At 41.4% G+C, this 11917-nt stretch overlaps 1 protein-coding gene across 1 annotated transcript; it reads left to right on the top strand.

Annotated features, from left to right (window-relative positions):
* Positions 1-8864: 8864 nt before the first annotated feature.
* Positions 8865-10712, top strand: lingo1a (leucine rich repeat and Ig domain containing 1a; the record flags this gene model as incomplete). The annotated part of the gene is made up of 1 exon (XM_084451454.1): positions 8865-10712. One exon carries the CDS (start codon positions 8865-8867, stop codon positions 10710-10712), a length of 1848 nt encoding a protein of 615 aa, XP_084307580.1.
* Positions 10713-11917: the final 1205 nt, after the last annotated feature.

Below are 11917 nucleotides of genomic sequence, written 5' to 3'. Positions count from 1 at the left end.
GAGATACACCATTCTAGAAATATTTTGTTGGATTATGGTTTAAACTTATACTATTACTCTAATGCATTAAATGTGTGGTTCAGTGAGTAACCCTACCCTCAAATTCCCTTAAAGCAGTAACATGGTCAAAGTCACACTTTCTAGGTTTTTATACTTTTTGCATAAGAGGGTATTGAAGAAACACGAGTACAGTAGGCGTGTTAAATTTATCATCCTATTGACAACCGGTTCAAAATGTTCTCCTCTAATGAGTCACACAAGGATAACCACTTCCCTATCCTATAATTTAGCTAGCTAGATAGTTTGCTTTTCACAGAGTATACTGAATATCAGCAGGACATTTGGTTGTAGGTATGAGGCCGAATATAATCACAGCAGCAGGGATGTGCACAGATGGACACGAGGTGGTGCTAGAGCACATGCCCTTTGCCCTCTGGACAAGGCAAGTGCCTTTTTGAAAGTAATGTTTTTTTTTTTTTTGTTTTTTTTTTTACAGTTTAGGCCTACTGTATGTGGCCACATTTTTACATTTCGCCATAAAACAGGAAGTCCTGATAACTCCTCCATACATTATCCAATTTGTCCGATATATCTCACGCTTCATGATGGTTCTGTCCTGAACACATCTATGTGTCAGCATTGCGTCATACTTATAGCGCCACCTATTGGTGAAACAGGAAGTCCTCAAAACTCCTACATACGTTATCTGATTTGCACCAAATTGCTGACGCTTCATGAAGGTCGCATTCTGAACACATCTATGCATCGGTATTGAGTCACACTTACAGCGCCACCTACTGGTGAAACAGGAAGTACTCATAACTCCTACATACGTTATCTTATTTACTCCAAATTGCCCATGCTTGATGAAGGTCGCATCTTGAATACATCTATGAGTCAGTATTGCGTCATACCTACAGTGCCACCTACTGGTCCTCATAACTCCTACATACATTATCAGATTTACACAATGACTGAATAATAATAAAACATAAAAATATGCACATCTGTGGTTGCCTAAAGACAACTGCAAAGTGTTACGTTCAACCACCATATTACTCCTTTAAGCTCTGGTATTTATGTCACCACATAAAGTGTGGCAACCATTCAGTCCCTGATCTGCTGTAATTATATTGTGCACAATAAGGGATTCTGTTCCAACACTCGTCAGTTTGCACAGATATGTACAGTGCAGTCCTCTTTCAATGATCTAATGCAGCACTCAGTCACTGATGAATGCATCTGGCCAGTCATTGATCTAATCATTATTGGCTGTGGTCCAATGAGTCTTCATTTAATGAGCGCTTGCTGTCTTATTTATATTCAGACATATTAATTTTCTTTGCGGAAGTCAGGGCCTCCCCTCACTCCTGCTGCAATTACTGTATTTCTCTCGGACCGCACTGCCAAGCTGATTGGACTGAGAAATTGCATTAAGGCTACATGCTTGTGAGATGATAAAAATACAAGATATTAAACAAAATGGAGCAGCAAATGTTAAATGTTGCAAGGGTACTGTAGCTTGTCTCATATGAATGCATGTCATGTTTCTCAAATAAGCCATAGCGCATGCCTATTTCTATGCCTGTATATATATTTTTTTTAAACATTTGATTAGCAATTTTCCTTTGCTTTCTATTTAGCTCTAGAACACTATCACTTGTAAAAGGGCCTTGGCAAATGATCCGAAGCATTTCAAGCATGATGAAATAATCAGCCTGGGTATTATTCAAAGGGATTTTGTGAGGACTGTCAGTACTCATTATACTAACACCTGACTGTGGTTCCATAAATGAGTAAAGTTGCACACTGAGGGGCTTTACCAGATAGGGATTAGGTGGTTATGGCTCCCTTGATTAGGGCTCGGTATCAATTATGATTGAGTTAAGTTGGACTTAATAGCAGAGAGCAACATCCAATATGAGATAGAGACACTGCAATGCCGGAGAGAAGGAGCTAGGACAGAGCTTGGCAGCTCCACCTGTCTCCAGTCACATGTCCTACCAGCTGCTGTTTAAGACTCCGGCACACCAGACTGTCTAGAAGGCGTCATGACTGCTGAGCTGCCGGTTGAGCCATGTAGGTTAAAGTCAACCTTGGTAATCTGATGTAAAACCAAGTGGAAGATCCCCTAGACCTCTCTTCCTAGAGATTACTTCACAGGGACTTTTGAACTAAAGGCATGGTGAATTGCATAGAATCGGACTGAATTGCTACTTGTAATTGTTTTAATTGAAATAGAATTATAATATGGCTTCCCTGTATTTTGGCTATACTATGGCACTTTTTAGTTGGTCTATTATTTTTTTATGTGACTGTGCATTGTATGCAACTGTTTGTACTGCTGCAATTCTTGCCCATTGATCTTGAAAAATATATTTTAATATCTTAATCTTTAAACCTGGTTAAATAAAGGTTAATGAATAATTACTAGGTGCATGATCCACAGCTCTTCATGTATGCTCCAATATTCAAGGAAGGTTGCATTTTTCTTTGATCAGAATAGGAGGTGACTGATTGACTGATACCTTTAAGGCACATGAATGGGAGAATGCTAATGTGGAAGTTGGAGACCATGGCTGCTGGGGTTTTTAGATATGTGTATTAGAGGGGTGCAAACTTGCCACCTTTCAGCTAAATTCACTGTTTGTGAGTTTTTGAAAATAGGAGGGGGAGGGGGGTCACACAGAATGAAATAAGAAGATGTCTTCTGAGTTGTCAAAAGAAAGACTTCTGTGCTTGAAGCCTGTTCTCTTGTCTACCTATGCTACTGTAGCTATACTGTAGCTGTCTTGCTACAATAGCTAACACTTGTAGCCAGCTAGTCTCACGACGCAAGCTAGTGGCCCGCTTAACTAGACATGGCATGGGTAACGTTAACGAGATCGTCAAAGACGGGAGGGGGTATAATAAGGCAGACTAGTGGTTTAGCTTGTGTACGGTTTGTATGGGGCTGTAACAACTCGCAAACTAACTTTCACTTTCAAATAGGTGCTCTACATCCATCTATTTTGTGCAAATACAGAATACAGTGCAATGTACAAATTACAATATAGCCTAATGTTTAAAAAAAAAAAAAAAAAACTCCTGTACTTTAAAACATCAATAACTAAAAAACAACTCCTGCACGTTAGTACCGTTTCATTGAGTGCCCCCATCCTCCATGTGAATCTAATAACAGGCCGGCTTTTCTGTGTGCGATGAGAAAGTGCAGTGTGCTTTCCCAGGTGTATGAGTTAGGAAATTCTAGAGAAATGCTTAAATAATGCATTACACTTTAAAGCAATACATAGCGTTTTCTTCGGTTTTCTCAGAACTGCACCCCCACAGGCTCTGCTTGTAAGTGCACTGTCGTACTGTCATAAAGTTATCAGATTGTCTTTTTCTGGCTTCCTCCGTGATGTTTCGCTTTGGTGTTCTCACCTCCGCCATGATATCATTGAGTTAAAAAATGCATGATATCCATAGACGCCGGAATAGTTAGCTACCACTGTGTTGTTTAAGCACAACGTTGCGCATGCGCACTTCGACTGAATGCTGCGTCCCGGGGGCGTGAGTTTTAAAAGGTAATAAATGTCAATGTATTATCTTTCTGAGTAGACTGTTTGGACGATTCAGTTTACTTTTAGTAAATCTAACCTATAATTAGCACCAGTGTTTGTAAAGGTCCAAATATTGTGATGTATTGCTTTAACTAAACTTGTTAGACTTTAGATTTAGTCAACCAAAATCGTAATATTTTGCCAAAATTAAACCAATTCAGTCTGACTGAATTGTGTGTCTAGCTATTAGTGTGCTACAGGCAGGGTTCAAAACTGTGACCAAATTGGTCACGTTCACAACCTTTTTCTGGTAAAATTTAGGCATGTTTACATGGAGCCTAATAATCCAATTATAACAGGTTTAAAAGCCCAAACCAAATAAAAATGCTCCATATAAACACCTCAATCCGAATAAACAGGCACAAACAGATACCCCGGTGGGTTCAATTGCTTCTCCAGAACTGGACCACAGTGGAGAGTTTGTTTTTAATCCAAACTCAAAACTGAACATTATTGGACGCCTATACGGCAGGAAAATAAATAATGACAACCTATTTAAACAAGTCCACAAAACATTCAGTAAACAGTTATCAAGCCAGTGCTTCATTAAGAGCATCACAATAACACAGACAATAGATATCCATTAGCAAAGTTTTGACTTGACTTTCTGTAACCATAGTAACTCACTCACTCCTGCGTGCATGCGCATGTCACACAGCTTTTCTGATTACATGCGTTGGCGCATTTACTAAAGCAATAACTCATGAGAGGGTGTGGTATTTAAGCAATAAACCACGAGAGGCCGTGTGTTATAGTGATTTTATAACAGCTAGGGGGCGTTGTTCGCCACGACGTGAAGCGGAGTGCCTAAAACCCCCTAGCTGTTTTAAAATCACTATAACACACAGCCTCGAGTGGTTTATTGCTTTTAAACAACGGTTACTATAGCTATTAGTGTAAAATAAACACACAGCAATGTAAAATATTAACATTTATTCAAAACGAAGCATCATTCCCTCAATTCCGCCGAGCAAAATAGTTCCCCTAACAAAAGGTTGCCAAGCAACAACAACAACTACAATGCATTGGATCAAATGGGAGGCGCATTAATACTGAAAATGGAATGATATGCGGTCCCAGGTGTGTGATCAAAGTATTTACTGTAAAGTATTTACACAGGCTACACTGTAGCCAACAGACCCTACTGGGGAAGTCCGACAACGTGTAGACACATTTTCAAACAGGCTTTATTTTGGTAAACAGACCACATGTTGGGAGTCTTTGTGGTTACTTTATCCGGTAAGGGAAAAAAATCTGGATGTGATAAACTGACTGTAAGTGCGAAAATTACATTGGAATGTTGAAACAGTGAAACAAGACGGTGCACCTACAACGGCTCAAAGCTTGATGGTTCATGACGCGAGTATGTAGTGTAATTATAGGCGCATTATACCATGGCCTGGGTTAATAATCTTTTCTGATTGGCCAGCAGACGTGCATTAAAACCGTGTATACGCACACGTAGTTCGGCTGAAGTTTAATTACTGATCTAAATTAATGCGCCGGCTTTGACAGCAACCCAAATGAGCTAATTCCATAGCTTGCTGTACCATTGTTAGCTAGCCATGAACGAAGTGTTGGATACTGCATATTTGCTGTGCAACGCATCCCTTGTCCAGTTGTCAAATCTATTTGCCAACAAACTCTTTATGATAGCCAGACACCTCACTGTCCCCAAATCAAACTTTTTTTTTCCCACTTCGTGTTATAACGTTAGCCTATCACTGTCAGTTGTAGGCTACGTCACATTCTTTGTAGTAGCCATATGATTTTGTAATGTCAGTCTGAGAGTTGCAGTAAAAGAAGCCAGACGTATGGAAAACGGTCTCCGCCTCGTTTATTCATTTACAGTATATAAGGCATCCAAATATATCACAGGCAATTGCTGGTTTCTAATACCCTGTTGCTTCACATAATGATATGACACATCCCGTCCTCGCAAATCAACTCACAATGAACGTAATATGACTGACAGACTGTAGGTAGTGCTACCTTAGTTGATCATGGGAGACAGAATGCAACACATTTTAAACTGTGCATTGGCAATATCATCTATCTCTCTCTGTGGTAAACCTAGTTTGCTACTCTAGTCTAGACTCTGGAACACCCCTCACTATGCTGAAAAGGCAATGTGTTGCCCAGTGCCATAGAGTAGGACTACTCACACACTCAAAATATAGCTGTAGATTGTTACACAATTTCCCCCAGATCTTGTCACCCTTTTCATCCCTGATGAGTTTGCACCCCTGGTGACTCTATCCTGTTCATTCTCTTTGATTTGAAATGGTTTTCACTTAATTACAGATGTTATCGACCAATCCCCATCTGAACTTTGACCTTATAGAGAGAATATAATGAAATTGAAGTGTGTGGGTGTGTGTGGGGATGGGGGGTGGTGGTGACCGATAACATGTTTGTCTACGTCCTATGTAATTCTCGAAAGAGTTATCAGCAGTGGCCACTCTGGTAGTTCTGTGTCACCATAATTAACTGTCTACCATAACAATATTGATGATTTTTTTTTCTAGTTCCAGTCGAATTCTGTCATGTGTGATATGGACCATTACAGCAGCTGAAGCATAGAAATATACATTATCCTGCTTCACAAAGATACTGTCAAGTGGTTTTGAGGGCCTGTGTACTTTTTTACCTCGTGACTTGAGACAGAAATTAATAAGGAAAGGTTAAACTACTCAGCACTGAGGGAATTAAGGTTAAGTTGACAGCCATCACAAGTTGTCACGGTTTCCCAAGGGAAGGACAGAGGTTTTGCTGCCGTATGGAAGATACATATGGGAGATGCCAATGATGGGTTTCCATTTAATTATGTGGTTTAAGTGTTCTTGTTCTTGGGTGTTCATGAAAGTTTGATGTGCCTTAAAGAACCAATTAGTGGGTTCACTGAGCGATGTGATACTAATGACTATCATAATCAGACCTGGGTCAAAGACAGGCCAGTGTATGAAAGGAAACTCAAGGCAAGCTCAAACATAGCTTAAATCCAGTACTTGAGAGAGCCAGCTTCTAATGTGGCAGAACTAGATTATGTGAATATTGAGGAAAATCAAACTTGTTGTCAGAAGGCTGTCACGTTGTGTTATTGGACAACATAGTAGTATCATTAAAATATGTACTATTCTGATGCTTGTGCATGTTAACATTTGAAGCCATCACATTAAATTCCCTATAATTGTCTATTTTAATTAATTACATTAATGGTGCAAAATTACATTTTGTCGCTGTTTTGACAAAATGATGGTTAGGTTTAGGTGTCAATCACTCACACTCCAGTGTCAATACTTCTGACGAAAAGTATTTGCATGAGAATAGTAGGGTTTTCTTCTTATAATGGGATGCTCAGCAATCGGACAGAACCCCCTGAAATCCCCCACTTTAAGGTACCTTTTAATCTGCATATCATTTATCTATAATATAGTAGAGCCTGAAGGTGTGCAACTTCAGATTCTCTGAGTTATTGTCAACAAAATGTGGCATGAATTATGCACTCCCTTTTAGTATGTTCATGCTTTTCAATAAATTAGGTGGTAATCACTCAGCTGCTGCACTTCTGTGCATAAAACTGGGAAATTGTGTAATGATAAAATCAATTCTTAATTACATTGTTAATGGAGTGAGGGTGGGAGGCACAACCTGATAGGAATAGAAATTAAATATTGTTTGTTTTCACCCTTTTAAGACCGGTATCTATCTTTCTTGAGGCCACCTCCCCGGTGCTGCATGGATATATTTTATGGTAGAAGATTGGCTGAGTTGAGCGGTAGCCATAGCACATATATCACATGTGCCACCAGCCGTCTCTGAATCCTCCCTGCTGCTGGGGCTCCACCCCCCACTCTGTTTTTACTCACACATCACATTTACGCTGGACATGGACAGGGAAAAAGGGAGGACAAAAAAAGAAAGGAATGATTTTATGCAAACTCGCCACACCACAGATGGGCTCAGCATACGTGTCTCTGACACAGCAGGAATTGGATTACCTTCTGAAAAATGTGGTTAATTCTACCTGCACCTGGCCCCCTTTTTGAGATGCCATCCTTCAATATTAGGGAGCTGGCGTCAACTGATTGATCTTCAGCAAGGCTCTGTGCAAGGCCCCCAGGATAGAGGTGGAATTGCATGTGAGCCACACATTCGCTCGCACACACACACACACACACACACACACACACAGAGGCAGTGCTATGTTTGGGATGTTATTAGTATTCATTGTAATTTAACTGTTCTGTCCAAGGCTGGCATCTTCTCTTATAGATCATAAGTCTTGTATGGGGCTGATGTAACCATTGGGCTGGATTTCTGCAGCTACTGTATTGCTGGCCCATCCCCTCGCAGAATCCTTCTCTATTCAGAATGCATTTGAAACAGCAAAGTAGAATTAAAATGTGTCAGCCCTCTCTATTATGCAAGCACATACTTTATTCCTAGTAACCCCTCCTCCACACTCACACACACACACATACTCTGTGGCATGAATATTGCATCAGATGTGGTACTCTCGATTCTATTTAAAATTGGCATGTGGGACACTTAATATTGATTACTTATGATTGTAAGGGTAGTTTCTTTTTCATAACAGTTGGCACTATTGAGAACAGCATTATGGTCCAAAGTCAGCTTTGCCCCCCCCCCCCCCCCCCCCCCCCAGAATATGGCAAAAATACATTTCCTGTGTAATGTCAGTTACTCAAGATAGTTCAGCAGCATGTATGTCTATGAACACATATTATTTATATTTACGAGACAAGGTTTCGTGATCACAGTTATTGCAACAAAGACAATAGCAATGAAGCACTTCATCAGAAGCAAGAATTTATTTGCTTTATAAAGGCTTTATGCAGAAAGCTAATGATGTATGGTATTTGTGCCGATTTATTGAGAATCCTTTGAAGTGTGCATTGTCTTCTCTGTAAGATATGGTCATGAATCAGCTTCCTGAGTGGGTGCTGTTTCTATGTTATTAGTCTGCAATCTCAGGTCGTCAATCTATGCCATACATATTTAATTCATTGTGTGTGTGTGTGTGTGTGTGTGTGTGTGTGTGTGTGTGTGTGTGTGTGTGTGTGCGTGCGTGCATGCATGCGTGCATGCATGCATGCATTTTTTAGTGTGGGACAGGAACAGACAGACACACTAATCCTGGACTGACGTTACAGATCAACAGTCTAGAATTGAGAGTGACACTTGAAATCTACATATTTCCTCACCAGTCCTTTTCTGTCTCTCCAGGTAACCGATAGGATGGTGGCCGGGGAAGCGAGTGGGCACAGCTACCTGGTGGCATGCTGGCAGCCCATTCTGATCATTATGCTCGGCACTGTGCTGTCAGGCTCCACCACAGGCTGCCCGTCGCGCTGCGAGTGCAACGCTCAGGAGCGCTCGGTCATGTGCCACCGCAAGAAGCTCATGACAGTCCCCGAGGGCATCCCCATGGAAACGCGGCTGCTGGACCTTAGCAAGAACCGCATTAAGACCATCAACCCAGATGAGTTTGCCTACTACCCCAACCTCGAGGAGTTGGAGCTCAATGAGAACACCATTTCAGCCATTGAGCCTGGAGCGTTCAACAACTTGTACGGTCTGCGGACGTTGGGGCTACGCAGCAACAAGCTCAAGCTTATCCAGCTTGGCGTCTTCACAGGCCTCAGTAACCTCACCCAGCTGGACATCAGCGAGAACAAGATAGTAATCCTGCTGGACTACATGTTCCAGGATCTGTACAACCTAAGGTCTCTGGAGGTGGGTGACAATGATCTGGTTTTTATCTCACATCGGGCCTTTCATGGCCTCAGTAGCCTGGAACACCTGACTTTGGAGAAGTGCAACTTGACATCTGTACCCACGGAGGCCTTCACCCACCTCCACAGCTTGGTCACCCTCAGGCTCCGACACCTCAACATTAACGTCATAAGGGATTACTCCTTCAAAAGGCTCTACCGGCTCAAAGTGTTGGAGATAGTCAATTGGCCCTACCTGGATACCATGACCTCCAACTGTCTCTATGGATTGAACCTGACCTCCCTGACCATCGCAAGTGGCAACCTGACCACAATTCCTTATGTGTCTCTGCGGCATTTAGTTTACCTACGTTTTCTCAATCTGTCCTATAACCCTATCCACACAATTGAGGGGAATAAGCTCCATGACCTTCTGAGGCTCCAGGAGTTTCATCTGGTCGGAGGCAGGCTGGCAATAATCGAGCCCTATTCCTTCCGGGGCCTAAATTACCTGAAGATCCTAAACGTGTCTGGAAACGCCCTGAGTACTTTGGAGGAGTCTGCATTTCACTCGGTAGGCAATTTGGAGACCCTGGCCCTGTATGACAATCCCCTGGCCTGTGACTGTCGCTTACTGTGGGTGTTCCGAAGACGCTGGAGACTTAATTTTAACCGGCAGCAACCCACCTGCGCCTCCCCTGAATTTGTCCAGGGCAAAGAGTTCAAAGACTTTCCAAATGTCCTGCAGCCCAATTACTTCACGTGTCGGAAGTCCAGAATCAGGGATCGCAAAGCCCAGCAGAAATTTGTAGACGAAGGAACCACCGCTCACTTCAGCTGCCAAGCAGATGGCGACCCTGCTCCAGTGATCATGTGGCTTTCCCCACAGAAGCAGTTAATCACAACCAAAACAATCGGAAGACTCACAGTGTTTCCTGATGGTACCCTTGAGGTGCGCTACGCCCAGATCCAGGACAACGGTACTTATGTGTGCATAGCCAGCAATGCAGGTGGCAACGACACCTCCCTCGCCCACCTCCATGTTCACAGCTACTCGCCTGACTGGCCCCATCAGCCCAACAAGACATTTGCCTTCATCTCCAACCAGCCCAACGAAAACGGTGCCAACGGGACGCGAACCAACGTCCCTTTCCCCTTCGACATTAAGACCTTGATCATCGCCACCACAATGGGATTCATATCTTTCCTGGGCGTTGTCCTCTTTTGTCTGGTACTGCTTTTCCTTTGGAGCAGAGGTAAAGGTAACACCAAGCACAACATAGAGATTGAGTATGTGCCACGCAAGTCAGACGCTGGCATGAGCAGCAACGCTGCAGACGCTCCCCGCAAGTTTAATATGAAAATGATTTAATGATACCACGGGAGGACAAACTTTGAAGTTAAGATTCTAAAAAAATATATAAAAAAAAAAACACAAAAAAAACTATAACGCGTGTCTATTTGTCCCTTACTAACCTGTGGAGCCTGGGATGTTAAAATAAAGTAATCATTTTTTCCATACTGAAGTGCTAGAATGAAGGTCCCTTGCTTTTGTGATGCGTCTGTGAGGGACGCTCCACTGCATTGGTAAATTCTTAAAAGACTTCTGGGGAAAGCAATTTTTGTTGTAAACTGTTGATATTCCTGTGGATTTATAATGGGAAAATGGTATCAAAAAAGAGATGAAAACTTCTATATGTTCATAACAACTGCCAGAATGCGAAAAACATACTTTTTTGCCTCTCCTGTCTTTTTGCTTGTATTTTTAGTTGATGTCTTTCTTTCAATGAAAGTGGAATTATCGTTTATCAAAGAGTAAAAAGTAGATTTGTATGGGTTGGTGAGCACATTGTACATGATGCATTGTATCCATGACAGTGAGTTAACTTACAAAGGTCTGACTGAATGTCATTTCAGTGATGATGTTATAGTGTGTAAAGTAAGGGTAGGTCGACTTTCATTCGCTCCACCAAAGCTTTTGGTTCTAACATAGCTCTTTTCATTTTTCTATTAGTCGAAATGTCATATCTACTTATGCTGAACATTGTTTCACCCATGCTGGGATTTTGTTATATGCACTCATGTCTTCATTTTGGGAGAATAACAAAGTTGGCTGAGCCTAATCATAGCTTTGGAATCATGTTATGAAAATTGGAGATAAACAGAACTGTAAATGGTAACTAGGCTTTATTGCCTCAAAATGGTGGAATTGGGGAAAAAAATAGTCAATAATTCATGGGGATGAAAGAGTTTGTTAACACGGTTTATATACAACTACTGGTCAATATATACCTACATAATATAATAATATAATAATGTTTTTCCTTTGTGAAGACCATAACCATTCATAGTTCCTATAAGCATAGCCATACATTACATATCCTGTTCTCTCACTTCAGATAATGAGACAAATAGAAATGTTGAAGATGGATTATATTCTGCATATGACAACAACTGATGGTGCAACCATCATGTGATACTGTACTTATTACACATGCATGTATCCTCATATTGTATCTGTTTATCACTTTTTACAGTCCAAATAGTCTTATGATCATGAAAACATAATGGTTTTAT

The sequence above is a fragment of the Borostomias antarcticus genome (assembly GCF_949987555.1).
Source record: "Borostomias antarcticus genome assembly, chromosome: 16".
Lineage (NCBI taxonomy): Eukaryota > Metazoa > Chordata > Actinopteri > Stomiiformes > Stomiidae > Borostomias > Borostomias antarcticus.
The sequence above is the reverse complement of the archived record's forward strand: the minus strand, read 5'-3'. Positions and strand labels throughout refer to the sequence as shown.